The sequence below is a fragment of the Pan troglodytes genome, chromosome 9 (genome assembly GCF_028858775.2).
Source record: "Pan troglodytes isolate AG18354 chromosome 9, NHGRI_mPanTro3-v2.0_pri, whole genome shotgun sequence".
In the NCBI taxonomy this organism is placed as follows: Eukaryota; Metazoa; Chordata; class Mammalia; order Primates; family Hominidae; genus Pan; species Pan troglodytes.
The window spans coordinates 66,129,859-66,154,247 of NC_072407.2; the positions used below are offsets into that span (position 1 = coordinate 66,129,859).

The 24,389-nt window shown below is 52.1% G+C and overlaps 1 protein-coding gene across 10 annotated transcripts; it reads left to right on the forward strand.

The window, feature by feature from the left end:
• The first annotated feature begins 30 nt into the window (after window positions 1–30).
• Window positions 31–14,019, forward strand: SPINDOC (spindlin interactor and repressor of chromatin binding). 10 transcript variants are annotated; one of them, XM_063782993.1, is made up of 7 exons: window positions 143–400; window positions 4,426–4,755; window positions 4,837–4,986; window positions 5,148–5,273; window positions 5,423–5,623; window positions 9,087–9,144; window positions 13,269–14,019. In XM_063782993.1, the coding sequence occupies exons 1-7, from the start codon at window positions 274–276 to the stop codon at window positions 13,645–13,647; spliced, it is 1,371 nt and encodes a 456-aa protein (XP_063639063.1). In that variant the 5' UTR covers window positions 143–273; the 3' UTR covers window positions 13,648–14,019. The 10 variants fall into 10 exon arrangements, 7 of the variants coding, with proteins under 7 accessions (XP_016776600.1, XP_063639063.1, XP_016776601.2 ...); XR_001707328.2 differs by having other exon boundaries at window positions 145–400; window positions 8,885–9,144; window positions 13,231–13,322; XR_001707327.3 differs by lacking the exon at window positions 13,269–14,019 and adding an exon at window positions 9,431–13,224 and having other exon boundaries at window positions 145–400; window positions 8,885–9,144.
• The last annotated feature ends 10,370 nt before the right edge of the window (window positions 14,020–24,389 follow it).

Genomic DNA, 24,389 nt, shown 5'->3' on the forward strand with positions numbered 1-24,389 from the left:
ATAAAAGGGAGCGGCGGGGGGCAGGGGCCCCGGATTGAGCCCTCCCCGCCCGGGCTCCCGACGCGCCGAGGTCTCGGAGAGGCCCGGACGCGCCGGTCGCAGGCCCGGCGGGCGAGCGGCGGGCGGGCGGGCGGCGGGGAGGGGGCTGCGCGGGGCGGGGGGCGGGCGGCGGGCCCGGCGCTATTCCGGCCAGGAGGCGGGAGGCGGTTGCCGGCTGCGCGCCGAAGCCTGCGCGCCAGTCCTCCGGCCACTGCTATCGCCCACGGCCGCACCATGGCCCTAAAGGCCGAGGGCGCCGCACTCGACTGCTTCGAGGTGACGCTCAAATGCGAGGAAGGGGAGGACGAGGAGGAGGCCATGGTGGTGGCCGTAATTCCGCGGCCCGAGCCGATGCTCAGAGGTGAGGATGGAGGGGATTCCACTTCCGCGTCACGGTGCGGGGCCGGGGCTGGGGCCGTCCCTCCCCAGTCGGGGTCCGGGACCCGGGCACCTTCTCACCCCCTTCAGCCTTGGGGCCCAGGTTTCCCTCTCGGATCTGGGTCCAGGGCGCGCTCTTGCACCTCCCCCACCATGGTTTAGAAGCTCAGGCCTCCTCGATTTCCCCCTCCCTTCCCCTTTCCCCCGCCCAGGGTCTGGAGACTTCGATCCACGCCCCGCACGCTCCGGATCTTCCGGTGCCCAAGCGCCCCCTCTCCCGGGCCCAGCACCGGAGGCCGGATCCCCAGAGGCGCTGGGTGGTTGCGGCCGCCGTCTCACAGCCTGGGAAGGGGAGGCAAGCACAACGGCCGGGCTGTGTTCTAGTCCGAGGGGCGGCGAAGCCTCTAGGCCGGAGGCTGCAGGCGGGCGCCGCTGCCGACCTCCAGGAGAATTTTAAGGGCTCTCCGAGCATAACGCTTCCCTGCCCACCACCCCGCTTCGTTCCCATTCCCGGGCCTTCCACTTGCAGGAGCCACAGGTGTCAAGTTCTGGAGAGAAGGGATGAATGGGACTGCATACAACAGCTAGTTTGGAAAAGCAGTGCAGTGCTAGAACGAGATTAGCTTTGGGAGGGGATGGGAGGAACAATCTCGGAACACTCGCTCTCCCCTCCCCCTTCACCGATTTCTAGTCCTCAGGAGCTTGCAAACCGTAAGAAAACAAAGAGCCATCTTTGTGGGAGACTTAATATGCATGAAAATGCAAATATATTTCCGTTCTCCCACCCCGCTTTTCTTAGGCGGGATAGTACCCAGAAGAGGTTGAGAGCAGCAATGCCATTCATTGAACTTCAGCCGAACAGAATGATGCCTGTCTGCACTGCCTGTCATCCTTTTTGGAACTGGAAGGGTTATAAAATTCATGAGGGAAATAAAGGTCACCTCCCTTCTCGGAGCATTTAGTCCAAAAGATAGGTTGTTTTCCTACTTCTGCTAATATTTGTTGAGTGTTCATTGGGCATTGTCAGAGGCTGTCTCAGTTAATCCTCTCAACCCTGCAAGGGTGGCCTTATCCCCACTGTTAGGGCAGGAATAGACAGGTGAATTCATTCAACCAATATTCACTGGACGTCTACTTTAGGCTGTTTAGGCTAGTGTTTTTAGGCTGGGAAGTAGTAGCAGTAAACAGAGCAACCGAAACCCTCCTCTTGAAGAACATATATATACCAATGGCTAAAGACAGAGAAATAGGTTCATGTATAGTATGTTGGGTGGCAATAAATGGTTCAGAGATCACTAAAGCAGGAAAAGGAGAAAGAGGAGGAATGGGTATTTAATTGAATATATCGAGTGGTTCAGAAAGGGTTTTCTAATAAGGTGAATTTTGAGCACAGACCCGAAGGAAGTGAGGATGCCAACCTTGCAGATATCTGCAGGAAGAGCATTTCAGGCCGAATAGCAAGTGCAAAGGTCCGGCAGCACAAGCTGCTGGAAAGATTTCGGTGGAGAGAGGAAGAAAGATTGAATTCAAGGTTTTTGGCCTGAGCAACTGGAGGAAGAGCCTTCCCATTTTCCGAGATGGGGAAGGCTGCGGTGCTCTTGGGAGACTGGGAGTGAAAGTTTGAATATGATTACGTTTGAGATGCCTATGACATATTCAGGTGGAGAGGTCAACTAAGCAGTCAGATACATGGGCCTAGATTTCCTGGAAGTATCTAGCTAGTGGCGTAAACAGAAATTGCCAGCAGGCAGACAGTGGGATGAGAAGGAAGTAGAGAAGTGTCTAAGGACTGAGTCCTGGGAAACTCCAGTGATGGCAGGTTGGAGACCGAGTCAGTCCCTCATCACACATTACTAAATGCCACTGCATGCGAGGAGATACAGATACAGATGCTGGAGATACAGATGCAAAACATCAGAAATCTGTATGGTCATGGATTTTTTTTTTTTTTTTTTTTTTTTTTTTTTTTTGAGACGGAGTTTTGCTCTTTTGGCCCAAGCTGTAGTGCAATGGCACAATCTCGGCTCACTGCAACTCTCGGCTCACTGCAACCTTCGCCTCCCGGGTTCAAGTGATTCTTCTGCCTCAACCTCCCGAGTAACTGGGATTACAGGCATGTGCCACCACGCCCAGCTAATTTTGTATTTTTAATACAGATAGGGTTTCCCCATGTTGGTGGGGTTGGTCTCGAACTCTCAACCTCAGGTGATCCGCCCACCTCGGCCTCCCAAAGTGCTAGGATTCAGGCGTGAGCCACCGCACCTGGCCGTGGTCATGGATGCTATGGTGTGGTAAGGAGACAGGCAGTGAACATCCCAAAAACAAGTGCCAGGTGGTGATGTGTGCTGTGTTGGAGGTGATGCATAAGGGGAATGGGGTGCTCTAGTGAGGGGAGATGGTTCTTCAGCAACAAGCCAGAGGAAGGGAGGGAATATTGAGAAGAGATGAGGAAGAACTAGCACACATAACTGAGAAAGAGGGCCAGGGAAGCAAAAGAAGAACCAACAGAAGGTCATGCCCTAGACGCAAGTGATGAAAATCAAGATGGAAGAGGTGATCGGCAGAGGATGAAGTTGAGAAACTGACCGCAGAGTTTAGCACTGCTGACTTGGATGAGAGCTGTTTTGGAAGACTAGTAGGGAAGAAAGCTGATTGCAACTGAGAGGTCATTTCTGCCCATGGTCGCATGAGAGATAGGTACAAGACATATCTCGTATCTCTTTCAGACACCACCTCTTGTATCCATGCAAGCCGAGGCTCCTATTTCTCATACCACCTCTTCCATGCAGCCCCCAGGTATTAGGGCCTCCTGTGTTTTAATTTTGTCCCATCCTCTCTGGAAGGTAGGAGGGAGATGCAGCCGTGAAGGATCATGGGCACTTCGTAAAAGCACTGAGCTTCCAGGCTGATGCAGGTCTAAGGCTGCCTTCTTTGCTGAACTGGAAAGGGTGATGCCCTGTGAAAGCTTATGGTCTGTCTGTGTACACAAAGAGCAGGTATCAGGCAGCAATAGGAGTGGGACCATGGCTGTAAATGCTCTGTGAGCACTGAGAAGGGAGATGAGTTCTGAGGGGATGGGGTGGCCTTTAGAACGGGCACGGTGGCTCATGCCTGTAATCCCAGCACTTTGGGAGGCTGAAGCAGGAGGATTGCTTGAGCCCGGGAGTTCACAACCAGCCTGGGCAACATAGCAAGACCCCATCTCTTAAAAATTTTTTGTTTGTTTGTTAATTAGCTGGGTGTGATAGCATGCATCTATCTGTAGCCCTAGCTACTCAGGTGGCTAAGGCTGGAGGGTCCCTTGAGTCCAGGAGTTGAAGGCAGCAGTAAGCTATGATAACACCACTGTACTCCAGCCTGGGTGACAAAATGAGACCCCCATCTTTTAAAAAAAAAATTATTAGCCAGGCATGGTGGCGCTCACCTGTAGTCCCAGGTGCTTGGGAGGCTGAAGCAGGAGGATCGCTTGAACCCAGGAGGTCAAGGCTGCAATGAGCTGAGATTACGCCATTGCATTCCAGCCTGGGTGACAAAGTGAGACTCTGTCTCAAAATAAATAAATAAAATTTAAAAATTAAAAGAATTTACCTTCCTCATCTTCAAGAAAGTGTAGAAGTCAGATTTGGATGAAATCTATTGTCAGGGATTGGGGTTCTGGAAAGCTTCGCAGGGATGATGTTGCCCAGCCCAATTAGGGTGGTCTGGACAGATGTGCAAAGGCTGGAGACCTGCAAGAATGCAGCCTGTTGGGAAAGTATGTGTAGTCAGTCCTAAGGTCCAAGACTAGATCAAGAGGGAGTATAGACGCGAGAGTCGTGGGATCCCGGGCACATCAGCTGTGTTGAGTGTGGCGTGTGCCTCATGGGCTCCAGGGGAAGGAAGAAGAACACTTTGGCCAGAAATGCTCTCCTCCCCCATCCCACTCAAACCACTGAGTCTGGAGACGTGCTAAGTGTTGTTGGTTGTGGGCACCTTTAGTGATAACACCCTCCCCCTCTCCCCTCGCAGTGACCCAACAGGAGAAGACCCCACCGCCTAGACCCAGCCCACTAGAGGCGGGCAGTGATGGCTGTGAGGAGCCGAAGCAGCAGGTGTCTTGGGAGCAGGAGTTCCTGGTGGGCAGCAGCCCAGGAGGCAGCGGGCGGGCACTGTGCATGGTGTGTGGCGCTGAGATCCGGGCACCCTCGGCCGACACGGCTCGCTCGCACATCTTGGAGCAGCACCCTCACACCTTGGACCTGAGCCCTTCTGAGAAGAGCAACATCCTGGAGGCCTGGAGTGAAGGGGTGGCCCTCTTGCAAGACGTGAGAGCTGAGCAGCCATCCCCACCCAACTCAGGTAGTTGGTCCTGGGGCTGGCGAAGGGAGAAGTCGGACTTGTTGGGGCACTAGAAGCTCATTGTGCTCTTGCTCCCTGCAGACTCGGGCCAGGATGCCCACCCAGACCCAGACTCCAACCCAGACGCTGCCAGAATGCCAGCCGAAATCGTCGTTCTCCTTGACTCTGAGGATAACCCATCCCTCCCTAAAAGGAGCCGGCCCAGGGGACTCCGCCCCCTCGAGCTTCCTGGTTAGTCAACAGAGAAGCCAGTGAGCCCCGGTGGAGGTGGGGGTTTGGGGACAGGGTGAAATACAGGCCCTGTGTTCTGGGCAGGTATCTTCAGGAGCCCTGGGGTGGCAGGGTTCGGGGATGGCCTCTTAAAAAGGGTATGAGGTCTTTTCTTTTTGCAGCTGTCCCTGCCACAGAGCCAGGAAATAAGAAGCCCCGTGGTCAGAGATGGAAGGAACCCCCAGGGGAAGAGCCAGTCAGAAAGAAAAGAGGCAGACCTATGACCAAAAACCTGGACCCTGACCCAGGTGAAGGGGAGGCCCGGGGGAGGCGTGGGCTCTGACCGCAGTGCTCTGAGGAAATCCGCGTCAGTGAGGATGGAGCAGGGCCCAGGCGCAGGGCGCCTGCAGCTCCTGAGGCTTTTTCACTCACAGTTCCATCCCGTCCTCCCTTCCAGAGCCCCCATCGCCAGACTCGCCCACGGAGACTTTCGCAGCACCAGCCGAGGTCCGACACTTCACTGACGGCAGCTTCCCCGCCGGCTTCGTCTTGCAGCTCTTCTCCCACACCCAGCTCAGGGGCCCAGACAGCAAGGACTCACCCAAAGACAGGGAAGCGGCAGAAGGAGGCCTTCCCCGGGCGGAGAGCCCCTCTCCAGGTGAGCCCTCCTGAGAGGGAAGCACAGTGGGGACCTCGCAGGCAGCACTCCTGGGCCGGGCCTCGGAGAGGCTGCTCTATGGCAGAGCCCACAGTAGGGGTGGGTGGGGTGGGTGGTGCTCAGGTTTCCTGGTACATGGGGCCGGGGCAGGGGGATCTGAATGATGAGGAAGGCTGGCCTGAAAGCTGAGCTTTTCTTTTTCTGTTTGTTTGTTTTTTGAGACGGAATCTTGCTCTGTTGCCCAGGCTGGCATGTAGTAGCACAAGCCCGGCTCACTACAACCTCTGCCTCCCAGGTTCAAGCAATTCTCCTGCCTCACCCTCCCTAGTAGCTGGGATTACAGGCGTGCGCCACCACACCCGGCTAATTTTTGTATTTTTAGTAGAGACAGGGTTTTACCATGTTGGCCAGGCTGGTCTCAAACGCTTGACCTCAGGTGATCCAACTGCCTTGGCCTCCCAAAGTGCACCACGCCTGGCCTATTTTTTTATTTTTTATTTTTTGAGACAAGAGTCTTGCTCTGTCGCCCAGGCTGGAGTGCAGTGGCGCGATCTCGGTTCAGTGCATCCTCTGCTTCCCAGGTTCAAGCGATTCTCCTGCCTCACCCTCCTGAGTAGCTGGGATTACAGGCGTGCGCCACCATGCCCAGCTAATTTTTGTATTTTTAGTAGAGACAGGGTTTCGCCATGTTGGCCAGGCTGGTCTCGAACTCCTGACCTCAGGTGATCCACCTGCCTCAGCCTCCCAAACTGCTAGGATTACAAGCGTGAGCCACCGCACCTGACCAGGTGGGCTTTTCTTAGTGTTTCCTTGTTTCCTGGAATTGGTCATTGGGTCCGGGTAGGCCAGTGTTTCCCAGAAGCCTGATACTGATTTCCACACATGCAGTTTGTTCTAGCTAGAGCCTGAGGGGTGCCCACCTTACCCTGGTGGAGCTGAGGCCCAGATGGGGCCACTCAGCAATTCAGTTAGGTGTCCAGAGAATAGATGAGATGAGCAGTGGACAGACACCTCCAGGGGACACCAGCTCAGTAAATTGCCTCATAACAGCAGTAAGTGCTTGTGTTGTTTGGGCTCCTGCTGAGTTTAAGAAGCTTACATACAAGGCAAGTCGTGGTGGCTCACGCCTGTAATCCCAGCACTTTGGCAGGCTGAGGCAGGCAGATCACCTGAGGTCGGGAGTTTGAGACCAACCTGGCCGATATGGCGAAACCTCATCTCTACTAAAAATATAAAAATTAGCCAGGTGTGGTGGCAGGCGCCTGTAATCCCAGCTACTTGGGAGGCTGAGGCGGGAGAATTGCTTGAACCTGGGAGGTGGAAGTTGCAGTGAGCCGAGATTGCGCCACTGCACTCCAGCCTGGGCAACAGAGTGAAACTCTGTCTCCAAAAAAAAAAAAAAGAAGCTTACATACAGTTTATTTGGCCCTTACAAAAATAACTTGTATAGAAGGGCAGATGTCCATTCCTTTTTCCAAAAGGGAAAACCATTTCTCAAAGAAATGGTTCCTTCTTCCCCATGGTCCTTATGTCAGTTTCCTATTTGCTGCTGTAACAAATCACACAAATCTAATGGCTTAAAACAACACACATCGCTTGTGCCTGTAGTCCCAGCCACTTGGGAGGCTGAGACAGGAGGATTGTTTCAGCCCAGGAGTTCAAGGCTGCAATGAGCTATGATCACACCACTGCACTCCAGCCTGGACGACAGAACGAGACCCTCTCTAAAAACAAAACAAAACCCAAATTTATTATTTTACAGTTCTGGAGGTCAGAGGTCCAAAATGGGTCTCACTGAGCTAAAATCAAGCTGTTGGCAGGGCTGTGTTCCTTCCTGGAAGCTCTAGGGGAAAATCTATTTTCTTGACTTGCCCAGCTCCTAGAGGCTGCCTGCATTTCTTGGCTTGTGGCCTCCTTCCATCTTCAAAGCCAGCAGTGGCTAGGAGAGTCTTTCTCAGATACTGCCCTGGGTTCCGGCTCATCTGCCTCTTCCCCATTCAAGGACCCTCATGATTATATTGGGCTACTCAGTCCAGGATAATCTCTTTTTGAGTCTGCTGATAAGCAACCTTAATTTCATCTGTAACCTTCATTCCCCTTTGCCATGTAACAAAACATTTACGGGTTCCAGGGATTAGGGTGAGGGGCATCATTCTGCCAACCACACATGACCCAGCAGACAGAATTAGGATGAGACTGGAATGTAGTCCAGCAGGGCAGAGACCAAGCCTAGTCCTCTGTTCACCTCTCCATGCCAAGCATAGTTTACAGGCGCTCAGGAAATGCTTCTTGAAGAAGTGAATAGGTCAGGAGTGCACGTCTCCTTGTACCAACTTGCCTGAAATGTGTGTTTGAAACTAGAGCCACAGAATGATGGCCAACGAGGTGGCTGGAGGCTCTCCTGAGAGTAGGGCTCTCAAAAAGCAGGTGTGCTTTTGTTTTTGTTTTTTGAGACAGAGTCCCTGCCCAGGCTGGAGTACCGTGGTGCCGTCATAGCTCACTGCAGCCTCAAACTCCCAGGCTCAAGCAGTCCTCCTGCCACAGCCTCCTGAGTAGCTGGGACCACAGGTGTGCATCTCCACACCAGGCTAATTCTTAAATTTTTTGTAGAGACAGGTTTTCACTGTGTTGCCCAAGCTAGTCTCCAACTCCTGGGTGCAAGCAGTCCTCCCACCTGGGCCTCCCAAAGTTCTGGGATGACAGGTGTGCTTTTTTGCATAAAGAAAAAAGCCTTGGCTAGGCACAGTGGCTCACAGACCTGTCATTCCCAGCACTTTGGGATGCCAAAGTGGGAAGATTGCCTGAGGCTAGGTGTTCGAGACCAACCTGAGCAACGTAAGGAGACTCCATCTCTAGAAAAATTTTTTAAATTAACTGGGCATGTTGGTGTGCACCTCTAGTCCCTACTAAGACTAGAGGCTAAGGCAAGAGGATCACTTGAGCCCAGGAATTTGAGGTTGCAGTAAATTCTGATTGTACTCCAATCAGATTGTACTACTGTACTCCAGCCTGGGCAACAGAGCTAGACTGTCTCAAAAAAAAAAAAAAAACAAAAAAGAAACAAAAAAGGCAGCGTATTATGTACTCCTTTAGTCACACTCCACTCACCCCTCACAAAGTTTTTCTTTGTGTTCACTGCTATACCACTCTTAATTTGGTTTGTATCCTTCAGAGAGAGCTCTCTGTGTGTTTGCGTGTGTGTGTAGTTGCTTTTGTTTATTTGCCTAAATTTGAGCCCCCCGTTTTCTGATCTCGAGGCAGGCCTCACCCCTTCACGTAGATCACAGTTTTAACTGTCTCAAGTTTCAGCTTGAGTCACATTCCAGTCCTGGCTCCCTGAGACCGAGTGTGCTGCTTGGACTTGAGCGTGTCCCGAGTCTCCTGGTCCTCTCCGGTGGATCCCTGCTCTAAATGGCTGACCTCTTCCACTGTCTAATGGGTCTTCTGATTTCATTCTCGAAAGGGAGCCCTCATTTCAAGTCCTGGGGTACCCTGTGCGCAAACTCCACCTATCTGGAGTGGTGAGTAGATGAGAAGAGAATCCCTGAGATTCTAGGTTTCTTTGGGGTGAGTGGGCAAAGTCTGAGAGGAAGGGGCTTCAGCAGGCTGCTTGAGTGATCTGAGGGGGCGGAGGCAACTGTAGGGTGTTGTCAGCAGTGGCAGCCTTCGTGGAGGTTGGAGATGCCTGGGAAACCATAGAAGATACCTCACTGGTACACAAGTGTTCCTGGAGCCTGTGCCCGAGGGAGGCACCCTGGGAGATGGCATGAGTGAGACAGTCTTTGTCCCCCAAAATTCTGTGTCCAGGTATATAGGCTGGAGGCAGTAAATCTTTAAAAACCAGGGGCCCCCGTGGCGGTTCTTTGCGGAGCAGAGGCTCTGGACCTGTGGTTTCAGACGATCTCACGAACCCAAAGCTTGGACAGATTTCTCAGAAACCTGTGAGGCTTCGACCAAAATGTCTCTACTTTCTGTGTTGTTATGTACGTATTGAAGTTCTCTGAAGACTTTATTTAAATAAAGATCCTGCCACTTTAAAAAAAATTAGAGGTGTAAAAATCATGGATTTAACAGTTGGAAAAGGCCACCTGTGGTCAGGTTAGCTGAGCTGATGAATGTGAATGTGAGGTAGTCCAGGAAGACTCTAGAACCTTCTGAGGACCTTGCCAGAGGAGGGTGGGGAGAGTGTGCAGGCCAGGAGAGGAGGTGGGCCACAATGACCCACTGACAAGTAATGGAAAGAGGAGCCTCTCTGTCTTGCTGGTGTTTTTCTTTTTTTTATTTTGGAGATGGAGTCTCGCTGTGTCGCCCAGGCTGGAGTGCAGTGGCGTGATCTCGGCTCACTGCAAGCTCCGCCTCCTCCCAGGTTCACACCATTCTTCTGCCTCAGCCTCCCAAGGAGCTGGGACTACAGGCGCCCACCACCACACCTGGCTAATTTTTTGTATTTTTAGTAGAGACGGGGTTTCACTGTGTTAGCCAGGATGGTCTCGATCTCCTGACCTCGTGATCTGCCCGCCTCAGCCTCCCAAAATGCTGGGATTACAGGCGTGAGCCACTGCACCTGGCCTGTTTTTCTTTTTCTTTTTTTTTTTGGAGATGGAGTTTTGCTCTTGTCGCCCAGGCTGGAGTGCAGTGGCGCAATCTTGGCTCACTGCAACCTCCGCCTCCCAAGTTCAAGTGATTCTCCTTCCTCAGCCTCCTGAGTAGCTGGGATTACAGGCATGCGCCACCACGCCTGGCTAATTTTTTTGTATTATTAGTAGAGATGGCGTCTCACCCTATTGGCCAGGCTAGTCTCAAACTCCTGACCTCGGGTGATCCGCCCACCTCGGCCTCCCAAAGTGCTGGGATTACAGGCATGAGCCACTGCACCTGGCCGGTCCTTCTCTTTATGATCTCGTGGTTATGGTGGGCTGATCACTCACTCCTTCCTGGAGACAACTTTCTTCCCTTGGCTTTTCAGGCAGCTGCTCGCCTGGTGTTCCTCTTCCCTTACTAACTGTTCCTTCTCAGTTTCTCTTGCCGCTCACTCTCAGCTCCCAGAGTTGGAACACGTCGTATCATTGTCTGCCTTTCCCTTTCTAGAATGTAAGGGCCTGCAGGTTAGGGTGTTTGCGTCCTGCACTATAATATCTGCGGTAACCAGAACAGTGCCTGGCACAGCGTAGGCCCGGCTTATGTGTTTGGTGAATGAGTAAGTGCTTAAGTATCCGCAGCCGTGGGTCAGTGTCGGTACTCGCTCCCTGGGAGATCTCATCCAGGTTCACAGCTTTCAATGACATGTGTGTGCTCGTAATGCCCACCTTGGCTGCTCCTTCCTGGTTCCATCCTCTTTTCCAGTTGCCCAGGTGGCGTCTCTACATGGATGTCTAAAAGATCTCAAACATTGTGCCACTGCACTCCAGCCTGGCGACAGAGCGAGATTCCATCTCAAAAAAAAAAAAAAAAATCTCAAACTCGCCACATTGAAACTGAACCCCCAGTCTCACCAATCCACCCTACCCCTAGACTCCACAATCTTCCCTTTCCCAGTCAACAGGCAGCCCCAGGCTTCAGTTTGCTGTGACCACACCCACACAGTCATCCTCTTCTTTCTCCAGCCCAGCATCTGTCCAGCAGCCGATCCTCCAAAACAAGTTCAGAGCTCACACTGCTGTCACCACATCCACTGCTGCTACCCTAGTCAGGGCCGGCTCTCGCCTGGTTCCTGTAACAAACCTAAGCCAGGTCTCCTGGCTGCTGAGCTTTGCCCGCTATGCTCTGCTCTCCTGTAGCAGCCAGAGTGTCCCTGCTGAGAACACAAGTCAGATCCAGTCACTCCTCTACTCATGGCCTTTCTGTGCTGCTCCTGTTGCACTCCAGATAAAAGCCAGAGCCTTCGTGGTGACCAGTGAGCTCCCCACAGGCTCCTGACCTCTCCCCCCACATCCCGCTCCCCGCACAGGCACTGGCCTTGCTGTTCCTGGGGAAGCCAGCGTGCTCCACCAGGGCATCCACATTTGCTCCTCCCTCTGCTCAAAATGCTGTTCCCTCCCTGTCTGCCTCACTGGCTCCTCACTCCCTCTGTGTCTCTGGTCCCCTGTCAGCTTTCTGCTATCCTATTATCCTATCTCCTTTCCCTGGTGTACTTTGCTACTTTGCGTCTGTCTATATATAACATACTGCATTTTTTATTTGTTTATCCTATTTATTAGCTCTGATAAATAGAATGTGAAGTCCCAGAAGGCCACTTAGGGAGCTCCATTCACCGCTGTACCCCTAGCAATCCGAACGGCATTGGGCATATAGTACTCAATAAATTATTGTCAAATTAATGAACAAATGGGGTTCAGTGTTCCTTCAGGGAGCCTATAGTTTATCAGGGAGACAAACTGTGTTCTGGGAACACAGAATAGCATTTGGTAGGTGATAAAAATGCGGTGGCAGCCACTAAGTCATTTTAAATTCAGCACATCGCACAGCAAAATTGTACCTGTTTTCTGTGCCACGTTTTAAATAATCGTGTCTCTAAAAACAGGGTAGAAAAGGAACACACACAAATAAATCCTTCCCAATACAGACAGTGCAGTAGTTGAAATCACCATTTTCTGTTTTTGCCTTTCAATGTAATGTAACTTCTTTTTTTTTTTTTTTTTGAGACAGTCTCACTCTATTGCCCAGGCTGGAGTGCAGTGGCGTGATCTTGGCTCACTGCAACCTCCACCTCCCAGGTTCACGCGACTCTCCCGCCTCAGCCTCCCGAGTAGCTGGGATTAGAGGGGTGCACCACTATGCCTGCCTAATTTCTTTGTATTTTAGTAAAGGGGTTCTCCATGTTAGCCAGACTGGTCTCAAACTCCTGACCTCAAGTGATCTGCTCACCCTGGCCTCCCAAAATGCTGGGATTACAGGCATGAGCCATCATGCCCAGCCCTAATGTAATGTAACTTTTGCACACGTCCCTGTTGCGTGCTCGTTTTTTATGGCTGCACGCAGCCACGGCAGTCCTCAGTCCTCTTTCCTCTGCCTCGAGGCCCAGCTTTGCCCATTATGAGTGCCTTCTCCATACTGCTAAGGCGGACACCTGGTCTTGGTGATGTAGGTGTTGACACTCAGGAGATAAAGAGCCTGGTGGAAGTTCGCCAGGGGTCTTTTCTGTCCCCCACGTAGTCCCTCATGAGCTCCTTGGTGGGCACAGCTATGCCTTAGACTGCTTCTGGGTGTTCCCACCCCATCACCTCTGCCCCACTCAGGCAGAACCCGTTAGGCTAGGATGCCCAGTAAGTTTGAGATAAAATGGAGTTGGCTGCAGGTAGGAGTTACAGGAAGAGGCACGAGCACCAGGCGTCCCTGTGCCAAAATACACACAGGAGGAAGGCTACCTGGCTTCAGCTGGCTTGTCCCTAGGGAGGCTGTGCGCCTCATTTTCTAGCTGGCAGCAGTCCTCGATCACCCAGGAGTGGAGCTCCCTGCCATCCTTGGGCTTCCCCTCATGCCAGGCACTGGGCTGTGGACATAATGAAAGCCCTGGAAATGTGGGTACAGTTTGCAGAGCTTCCAGGGGGCATCCTCGTGGTGGGGTGTCTGGGGGGCTCTGACTGCTCTCTGCTCTCATCCCTGCCCAGCTCCCCCTCCGGGGCTCCGCGGGACACTGGATCTCCAGGTTATCCGTGTGCGGATGGAGGAGCCCCCAGCGGTCAGCCTCCTGCAAGACTGGTCCAGGCACCCCCAGGGTACCAAGCGTGTGGGAGCAGGTGACACCTCAGACTGGCCCACAGTTCTGTCAGAATCCAGCACCACTGTGGCAGGGAAGCCGGAAAAAGGGAATGGAGTGTAAATTCTTGCTTTCCTGGGGAGGGAGGGAGGGAGGAGGCAGCGTCCCCCAGTGGCTTATAACTCAGAGCTGCCTGGCTCACCCACCTGGTGGAGAGAGTAGAAACAGGTGCCAGGGCAGGAGGGGGCTGGGGCAGCATCCACTGTTATTTCGGGGCACTGGAAAGTGTCTGTTCCTGGCCAGGCCTGAGGTCGGCGAGGGTGGCTGAGGCTGTTGTGCAGTAGGGCACTGGGCCTGTGGAGAACACCTACCCCAGTCCTTCGCTGACCCCCACCTCTGTTTGTCCCCCATGACCACCTCCCACCCTCCCCCTGCTCCCCACCATTCTCCCTTGGCACAGTGCCTTACACAAGAGTGGTCATAAGGGGGTTTGAACTGAGTCCCACTACCTCGGGGGACACCTCTCCTCCCCACTTGTTCAGGCTTCTAAACCAGGAGGCCTCCATTACCTCTTCCTGTCCCACCCCTGCAGAGGCCTGAAGCTGGGCCTGGGCACCCCATTCACTCCTGTTCTCATTTACATCTGTTTTCCTGTTGTATATATCACCTTTGTTGACAATAAATTATTTTTTTTTATTAAGAGTTCCGTCTGGGCCATCATTGGGGGAAAGGGTTTGCTAGCAGGATACCTGGCCACCTAGAGCAACCTTGAGGGGCAGGAGGGTTGGAAGATGGTCCTGGGGGGAGCCAGGGAGCCACCTCTCCTGAAGGTGGGACAGCACCAGGGCAGGCCCCTGTGGAGCCCAGGAACGAGGGCTGACTTGTGCTCTCTGTCACCTGTGGGCGTCTCACCCCCTCCCTTCCTCTCTGCTCTGGAAAGGGGGTCAGAAACAATTTTCTTTAACATTGTACCTTCTGGTTCACCTGGTAGGCCTCTGCCCAGAAGAGGTCACTGTAGAAGCCCAGGGGTGCTCACAACCAGGGAGCTGGGAATTAGCCTGAGCTTGCTTGCTTGCTTTTTCTTTTCTTCTTTTTTTTTTTTTTTTTTTTTTGAGACAGAGTTTCATTCTTGCTGCCCAGGCTGGAGTGCAGTGGCGCGATCTCGGCTCACTGCAACCTCCACCTCCTGGGTTCAAGTGATTCTCCTGCCTCAGCCTCCCTAGTAGCTGGGATTACAGGCACCCACCACCATGCCCATGCCCAGCTAATTTTTTGTATTTTTAGTAGAGACAGAGTTTCACTATGATGGCCAGGCTGGCCTCGAACTCCTGACCTTGGGCGACCCACCCGCCTCAGCCTCCCAAAGTGCTGGGATTACAGGCGTGAGCCACCACGCCCGGCTTATCCTGAGCTTTCTAAAGTGAAATGGCGGTAGCCAGCTTGCAGGTGGAAAGATGCCTCTCCTCCCTTTCTGTATGATGGTGAGGGGCACAGGGGTCCTAAACTCAGCCCTGCCTTTTCCAGCCCTACAGGCCTGCACCCTCAGCTGTCCACCTTCATCCCACCCAACCCTTGGCTTAATTAAACCCAAACGCTTGCTGGTTTCCCCTATTCCCTGGATCATGAGGAGGCCACTTTTGGTCTCTTCACCGGATTCCTTACCTTCCTAAACTAAACCAACAGGGGCCAGATCTGTGCATGGTTTTCCCTTTGGTGAGATGGAGCACACAGGCAGCCCCTTCTCAAACCCCAGCTGTACTGTCCTGTTTAGAGCCCATGGCAGGTGTGGTAAGCAGGACTGTATACCTCTGCACATGCTGACAAATGTGCACATAGGAGAAGTGGGGGCACAGGTGGGACTTGGAGGGCAGCTATTCCTGTAGGACGCTGACACTGCCACATTTTTTTTTTTTTTTTTTTTTTTTGAGTTGGAGTCTTGCTCTGTCGCCCAGGCTGCGATCTTGGCTCACTGCAACCTCTGCTTCCCAGGTTCAAGCGATTCTCCTGCCTCAGCCTCCCGAGTAGCTGGGATTACAGGCGTGCACCACCATGCCTGGCTAATTTTTGTATTTTTTGGTAGAGATGGGGTTTTCGTCATGTTGGCCAGGCTGGTCTCAAACTCCTGACCTCAGGTGATCCACCCACCTCGACCTCGCAAAGTGCTGGGATTACAGGTGTGAGCCACTGTGCCCGGCCAACACTGCCAGATTTTGAGACTAACCAGGAAGTTCATCTCGGGCAGGCAGGGTCTGGGCCTGGGCAGCGTGTGCTGCGTGCTCACCTGATGGGGTGTCACCATGTGCCAAGCCAGGTATGAGGGATCTCACGACTTGGTGGGCTCCTGGGACATGATCCCTTCTCCCCATCTGACAAGCTCAGGAGGAGCCTAGAAATATACAGGGTCTTTGTCTAGGGGACATTAAAAGACAGGTGTGGTGGACAGAAGGCAGTGGCCAAGGCTTCAGGATGCCTTGTATCTAGTGTGGCTCCCCCACTGCATGATGGCAGGCAGGCAGGCCGGCCACGGAACTCCCATGTCTCAAACACCATTATCCACAGATTGGCAAAACTTGTATCCTACCTGATAGGAAGGAATAAATAATGCTAAAAATCTGGTTCTGCAAGCACAAATACTGCAAATGGTTTTCTCTCATCCTTTCAATCCTGTGACTTGTGTTTACATTTATGCCAATGTGCTTTTAAAACAACATGGCTGTGTTGCTGGGTGTTTACACTTGAGAAAACGTATGTAAAAGTTTGTTGTAAAATTGTGAAGCCAAATGCCCCTTTGCTGTTCTATGATTAATGGCTTGGCCTTCTAGACTGTGAGCTCCTGGGCAGGGACCAGGTTGTATTGACTTTGTTTTCCAAGTGTCCTGCCTGGGGCCTGGCACATAGTAGGTGCTCAATAAATGTTTCTCGAGTGCCCTCTGAGTGTGTATTCCTGTGTGACATTTTTCTAGTGCATATTGGTCCCTGGAGTGTGGTTCTCAGCACAGGGTGGTTGCTACAGTGACTGTGCAGGGTGGGAACTTCATCCCCACATTGTGGCCAATAGGGGTCTCCCCAGCCTCAGCCAGGGCCCTGGGGACTATGTGAGTGTGTGTGGCCAGCAGCTGTGTGTGGCACCTCTGGGCTTCCAGGAAAGAGTTGGAGAAAGTGGGGCTGAGGATATGACTCCAGCCCAGGCTGGAAGGACCTTACTGACGGATTGCCCAGGGCTTTCCTACTCCACACTGGCTTGGAGTCCGTGACGCTGGTCCTGCATCCTGGTGCAACACCGGGGAAGCTCTGCATGAATGTCAGTGACTCTCAGGGCTGGTGGTGGCACCTTCATCCATGTGGTGCTGTGGCCCAACCATGCGTTTGGTTGAAGTTGGGGAAGAGGGTGCCGCTGCCCCTGACTGCTGAGCCACACACCCATTTCCTGACTTCCCAGACCTCCTTGGCTCTCTGAAGCCAGCCACCTCCTGCCCTCCCAGCTGCCTTCCGTGGGATCCAGGTGTGGGAGATCTTTTTGGATACCTAACAAGGAAAAACTTTCTATATTCCCAGTACTTCTGACACCAATGTTAGTGGGGAGGGGGGCGCCCACATCAATTCTCCGACTCTCCAGACACCAGCCAGCTGTCCTAAAATTCAGTTCTGACACTCACTACCCAGAGTTAGCACAGTCCCCGCAGGTGAAGGGCTCAGTCCCAGCAGACTGCCCCTGCTTCAGATACCAGTTCTAGGTCCCAGCTTGTCACCTGTACTTCTGACCAGCCCAAATTTGGAAGTTCCCACAACCCCCTCCTCAGTTTTGATAATTTGCTGTAATGGCTCACAAAAATCACAGAAACAGGCCGGGCGCGGTGACTTACGCCTGTAATCCCAGCACTGTGGGAGGCCGAGGCGGGTGGATCACCTGAGATCAGGAGTTCGAGACCAGCCTGGCCAACATGGCAAAACCCCGTCTCTACTGAAAATACAACAATTAGCTGGGCGTGGTTGCGGGTACCTGTAATCCCAGCTACTCTAGAAGCTGAGGCAGGAGAATCACTTCAACTCAGGAGGTGGAAGTTGCAGTGAGCAGAGATCACGCCATTGCCCTCCAACCTGGGTGACAGAATGAGACCCTGTCAAAAAAAAAAAAAAAAAAATTAGGGAAACATTTTACTTACATTTACTTGTTTATAAAGGATGTTACATAGGATATAGACAAACAGGTGATGAGGTACTGAGGGCGAGGTTCAGAAGGGTTCCAAGCACAGGAGCTTCTGTCCTAGTGGAGTTGGAGTGAGCCACCCTCCTGGCATGTGGATGGGGTGCTGTCACTGACCTGGAACCTCCCAAACCCCATTATTTAGGGTTTTTATGGAGGCTTCATTAGGCACGATTGATTAAATCATTGGCCACTGGTGATTGGCTCAATCTCCAGCCCCTCTTCCCTCCCCAAGGTCTTGGGTAGGGATGAAAGTTGCAATCCCCTAATCACGTGGTTGGTTTCTCTGGCCACCAGCCCCATCCTCCAAGAGTCATCTCATTAGCCATTAGCGTGAACTCAGGTGTGGTGAAAAGAGACTCATTATGAATAACAAAAGATGCTCCTCTTTCCCCATCACTCAGGAAATTCCAAGAGTTTTAGTTCTGGACCAGAAACCCGGATGAAGACCAGATATATATGTCTCTTTTTTTTCTTTTTGAGTCGTAATCTTGCTCTGTCTCCCACGCTGGAGTGCAATGGCATGATCTTTGGCTCACTGCAAGCTCCACCTCCCGGGTTCCAGTGATTCTCCTGCTTCAGTTTCCTGAGTAGCTGGGATTACAGGCGCCTACCACCACGCCCAGCTAATTTTTGTATTTTTAGTAGAGACAGGGGTGGGGGGGTTTCATCATATTGGCCAGGCTGTTCTCTTGGCCAGACTGGTCTCGAACTCCTGACCTCGTGATAACTCCTGCCTCGGCCTCCCATAGTTCTGGGATTACAGGCGTGAGCCACCTGCGCCCAGGTGTCTTTTTTTTTTTTTTTTTTTTTTTTTTGAGACAGGGTCTCGCTCTTGAGGCCCAGGCTGGATTGCAATGGCACAATCTCGGCTCACTGCAACCTCCGCCTCCAGGGTTCAAGCAATTCTCCTGCCTCAGCCTCCCGAGTAGCTGGGATTACAGGTGCTTGCCACCACCATGCCCAGCTAATTTTTTGTATTTTTAGTAGAGATGGGGTTTCACTGTGTTGCCAAGGCTGGTCTTGAATTCCTGACCTCAGGTGATCCACCCGCCTCGGCCTCCCAAAGTGCTGGGATTACAAGTGTGAGCCACCGAGCCTGGCCGATATATATGTCTTTTTATATCACAATGCTGGTAATCCTCTCTTTCTTGGGGACAAAGCCAGTCTCAGACAAGGGAACAGTCACCCCTGCCCTCCTTGAAGAGAAACTGGAGCATGTGGGAGTGTGAATGGGAATGGGGGACACTGGCTGGGCCCCTGCCGCACCCCAGTGGTGGCACTGGTCTGGTCCAGGCCTTGAGGCTTTCTAGCAGATGCTCCTGCAATCTGAGCTTCCTGTTTCTCTGCAGAAAATGCGGCAGTCACCCCCACCTCCACCCCACACACAGCTGGGCTGCTGTGTGGCTCAAATGAGACTCTGCATTTGGGGCCCTTTGTAAACTGTACAATCCTGCACACCCCTAAGGTGTGGTAGAAGATGGGGGCTGGGATGGGAGAGGGTCTCTAATGGGCTTGCAGACCCTCTCTGCCATCGGAGTCTCTTGGGAGGGGGGCACCCTACTGAGGCTGCTTGCAGGTGCAGGGACAGGGAAGGGGCTGCAACACCTCCTGGGGTGTCTGCCTTCCTACCTCCCTGGAGCCAGGTGCCTCAGCCCAGAGCCATCATGCCACCAAATCTGCTCAGTCCCTTTCTCCCCTAGAGAGAACACCCTCATTCTCAGGACAAATGTACCAGCGTCCAGGAAGGAAGAGGAGCCAGCCTTTGGGTTCCCAACACCAATGTCAATGGCTTGGATCTCCTCCAGCCCCACATCTGGTGGGGGTGGGCAGAGGAAGCAGGAAAAGCAGGTGTGTGATGGGAGATGGGGTAACCACCCTGTGTTGCTTAGATCACACAAGCATCAGTGAAGGACCCCATGGGCAGGCACTGTGTTAGAAACTATGGGGTACAGACAGGACACCTACCCTGGCTTCATCACGGATCACCTTGTATTGCGCCCATTATACAGGTGAGGAAACTGAGGTACAGTGAGATGAATGCAGTGACTTGCCTGCCATTCCAGAGCTAGTAAAGGAACAGCTGTGGCCAGGCATGGTGGCTCACGCCTGTAATCCCAGCATCTTGGGAGGCCAAGGGGAGGCGGATCACCTGAGGTCAGGAGTTCGAGACCAGCCTGGCCAACATGGTGAAACCCCGTCTCTACTAAAAATACAAAACTTAGCTGGGCATGGTGGCAGGCGCCTGTAATGCCAGCTTGGGAGGCTGAGGCAGGAGAATCACCTGAACCCAAGAGGCAGAGGTTGCAGTGAGTGGAGATGGTGCCACTGCACTCCAGCCTGGGCGAAGGAGCAAGACTCCATCTAAAAAGAAAAGAAAAGGAAAAAGAAAATAAGAAAAAAGAAACAAAAGGGAAAAGGGGGTCTTACTCTGTTGCCCAGGCTAGAGTGCAGTAGTGCAATCATAGCTCACTGCAACCTCAACCTCCTGGGTTCAAGTGATCCTCCCACCTCAGCCTCCCAAGTAGCTGGGACTACAGTTGTGCCACCATGCCTAACTAACAGGGGTCTCCTTATGTTGCCCAGGCTGGTCTCAAACTCCTGGACTCAAGGGATGCCCCCCACCAAATTTGGCCTCCCAAAGTGCTGGGATTACAGGCGTGAGCCATCACACCTGGCTTTTATTTTATTTATTTATTAATATTTAGAGACAGGGTCTCACTCTGTTGCCCAGGCTGGAGTGCAGTGATGTGATCATAGCTCACTGCAGCCTCGACTTCCCAGGCTCAGGTGTAATCCTCCTACCTCAGCCTCCTGAGTACCTGGGACTACTGGCAAATTTTTTGTATCTTTGTAGAGACAGGGGTTTGCCATGTTGCCCAGACTGCTCTCGAACTCAAGCAATTCATTCACCCACCTCAGCCTCTCGAAGTGCAGAGATTATAGGCATGAGTCACCATGCTGGGTCAGGCCTTAATTTTTTTAAGAAAAGGGCTAGGTGCCATGGCTCACGCCTGTAATCCCAGCACTTTGGGAGGCCGAGGTGGGCGGATCATGAGGTCAGGAGTTTGAGACCAGCCTGGCCAATATGATTAAACCCCGTCTCTACTAAAAATACAAAAATTGGCCAGGCGTGGTGGCGCACGCCTGTGGTCCCAGCTACTCAGGAGGCTGAGGCAGAAGAATCTCTTGAATCCTGGAGGTGGAGGTTGCAGTGAACTAAGATTGCACCACTGCACTCCAGCCTGGAGACAGAGGGAGACTCCATCTCAAAAAAATAAATACATAAATACGTAAATAAATAAATTTAAAATTTGAAATATTTTTAAATTTAAAATTTTTGACACATTTTATTCAGATAGTCTGATCACATATGGTCTAAGAACATTCAAATCATAAATCAAATATAAATCAAATGTTAAAGATGGATCGTCAAACATTGTAGCCAGTGATGCCACACTCACCTATGATCTCTGTGACATAAAACCACATCCACACCCCAGTGACCTCTGAAACATTCAACGCAGCTTCCTTGACTGTGAGCTGTTTGAAGCTACCAGTTTGAGCGCTATTGACTTTTTTAGGCCCTGAATAACTCTAGGGATCTCAGCAGGGTTTGGAGGAACCAACTCCACCTTGGCGTAGTACTGAAATGTGGCCAATCAAGGCTTCAACTGAGTCACAGCAGCGTTCACCAGTACCAGGGCCTTCTCTGGCGAGGTGGTGGACAAATCAGGTCATGGTTCTAGGATGGAAAGTCTGTCGCCCCGAAGGGCCCGCTGAATGCCAAAACCTCCCGGCAGTTTTACTCTCTGTGTGTGTTTTGTTTTCAGTTGTTCAGGCGGGAAAGCCTGCAATCGTCTTTAACTCCCCTCTTTCATAACCCCAACCCATCCGAAAGCCTGTTGGCTGTACCTTTCAAATATGTCCCAAATCTGATCACTTCTCACTACTTCCACTGCTGCTGCCTGGCCCCAAGCCACTGGCATTTCTCCCTTGAATTGTTGTAAAAGCCTCCTTGCTAGTGCCCCGGGTCTGCTTCTGTCATGCCCTTTCACTCTGTTCTCAGTCCAGCAGCCAGTTAGATCATGTTACTCCGGCGGCAACTCATCCCACTCCCAGGGAAAACCACAACGGTAGCCCACCAGGCCTGGTTCCCGTCGCCACACACCTACCTCCTCACTCACTCTGCTCCAGGCTCATTGGCCCCTTGCTCTTCAAACAGGCCAGGTATGCTCCTCTGGCTGGGTTGCTCTTCCCCTAGATGTCTGCAGAGCTCATGCCTTCACCTCCTTCAAGTCTTTTTTTTTTCTTAGCCTCCCAAAGTGCTGCGATTACAGGTGTGAGTCACCACGCCCGGTCTCCTTCAAGATTTTACTCAAGTGTCACCTTCTCAGTGAGGGCTCATGAACCCCCTCAGTACTGTAGCTTGTCTTCCACCCTCTCACCCCTGTAATCCTGGCTTAACTGGCTCTGTTTTTTTCTGATATCACTTAATACTGACTCTTTTGTTTGTTGTATGTCTTCCTCAAAATGAAAAGTAAGCTCCCCAAGGGCAGAGTTGTGTTTTTTTTTTTTTTTTTTTTTTGAGACAGAGTTTCTCTCTTGTTGCCCAAGCTGGAGTGCAGTGGCGTGGTGATCTCGGCTCACTGCAACCTCCGCCTCCTGGTTTCAAGCGATTCTCCTGACTCCGCCTCCCAAGTAGCTGGGATTACAGACGCCCACCACCGTGCCTGGCTAATTTTTCGTGTGCTTTTTTTTAGTAGAGACGGGGTTCCACCATGTTGGCCAGGCTGGTCTCGAACTCCTGACCTCACATGATCCACTCACCTTGGTCTCCCAAAGTGCTGGGATTACAGGCATGAGCCACCGCGCCTGGCAGGCAGAGATCTTTATCTTGTTCACTGATCTACCTAAAAGCCTAAAACAATGCCTTGCACATAGTAGGTGCTCAATAGGGATTTGCTGAATGAATAAATGAATTTGCAGATTTAGAGAGGGGGTAAATGTGTGGCAATAATTCATCTTTGAGGAGAACTAGGAGGGTTCATGGATTTGAGTAGGTGAGATTTGAACTGGATCTTGAAGTGGTTCTGGAAGCTGAGGTGGCTGATGGGCAATCATCTATCAGCTTGAACAAAGGCATGGAAGTGAGAGAGACTGGCAGCGGGGTAGGAGTTAGGGAGAAGTGTGATCAGTGATAGTTGGAGAGGTTATTGTAACGCAATGTGAGGCCAGATTGAGCAAAGTTTTGAATGCAGGCTAAAGGCTTTTCCTACAGCCAGGACCAGCTACATAATTTGTGGGGCACAGTGCAAAATGGAAATGCATGGCCCACTTGGTCAAAAATTTCAAGATAATGGGCCGGGTGTGGTGGCTCACGCCTGTAATCCCAGCACTTTGGGAGGCCGAGGCAGGTGGATCACTTGAGGTTGGGAGTTCTAGACCAAACTGGCCAACATGGTGAAACCCTGTCTTTACTAAAAACACAAAAAATTAGCCGGGTGTGGTGGTGGGCACCTATAATCCCAGCTATTCAGGAGGCTGAGGCATGAGAATCACTTGAACCTGGGAGGTGGAGGTTGCAGTGAGCTGAGATCGCACCACTGCACTCCAGCCTGGGAGATAGAGCGAGATTCAGTCTTAAAAAAAAAATTTCAAGATGGTGACAGCAGAGCATTAATTCAAGCTCAGGGTCCACCTGAGCACAGGGCTCTGTGTGACTGCACGGGGTCGTGGGCCCAAGAAGCCAGCCCTGCCTATAACCAGTGAGGGAGCTGTTGATAGCTTTCTAGCAGAGCAGAGATGTTATTGGAGCTGGACTTTGGGAAGATTATTCTGACATGTCTGGTGCAGTAGGTTGGAGGGAGTCTAGGCGGGGAGACAAGCTCAGCAGCCTTGTGCAAAGCTAGCAAGGAAGAGAAAGGATAGGTAGGGTAGGGGTTGGGGATGAAGGTCAAAGGGCAGGGGTGAGGCAGGGGTTAGAGCTAGAGTGAGAAGCTTGGAGAAGATGGAGTCTATTTAGACGAGAGTGTGGACCAGGGAGAGACTGCTGGAACACCAACCACCAACTGCTTCCTCTCTCTTTTCCCTGCTTTCCAGACCCTGGCATTAGAGGTGATACCAGGCACAGGAATCAGCAACGTGTCTCCCTTTGGCCACCAGAGGGCAGATGATTCTCAAGGATCGAATTTGGGTTGGGGGAGTGAAGTGTTCTCTGTCCTCCTCTTCTCTCTTTCCCTCACCTTCATGGGTGTGCCTTCACCTTCTTCCTCAATGGTTGGGTGCCTGAATAGAGCTGGTATGGGGCATGGGGAGCAGTGCTGGAGTCCCAGGATTTACTAAGAGTGTAGTGATACCTGTTGCCTTAGGAAGTACTTTCATACCCCGGTAATTACATCTGCTCAGATGCCTATTTCTCTGATTGATGGGATGAAGGCTGGCTCAAAATGCTGCAGCTGGGAGTTGGAGGTCAAGTAGCAGGGGTCCAATCAGCAGTTTTCCCAATAACTCCTGGAGCCTCTCTGCTCCTGTACCTTTGGGAACCTGTTGCCTGAGTCTGGTTTCTGACTCCTGCGGGGCCTCTGCCTCCTGCCCACCTTAAGCCACTGATGGGAGGGTGTGGTTCCAACGTGTTCCAGGTACTATGGGTGAGGACAGCTTGGCGCTGGGGAAATCAGCCCAGGATACTCCCTGTCCTTGGTAACGCAGTGTAAGGGGAAGTGAGGAATGGACTGCAGTTGCCATACAGACTTCCTGTTAGTCAAGGGCTCTCCAAAGCTGAGAAGGACCTCCGAGTTCATGAATCCAATGGCTTCACTTTACTGATGGGGAAAATGAGGCCCAGAGGAGGAAAGAAAAGAAAC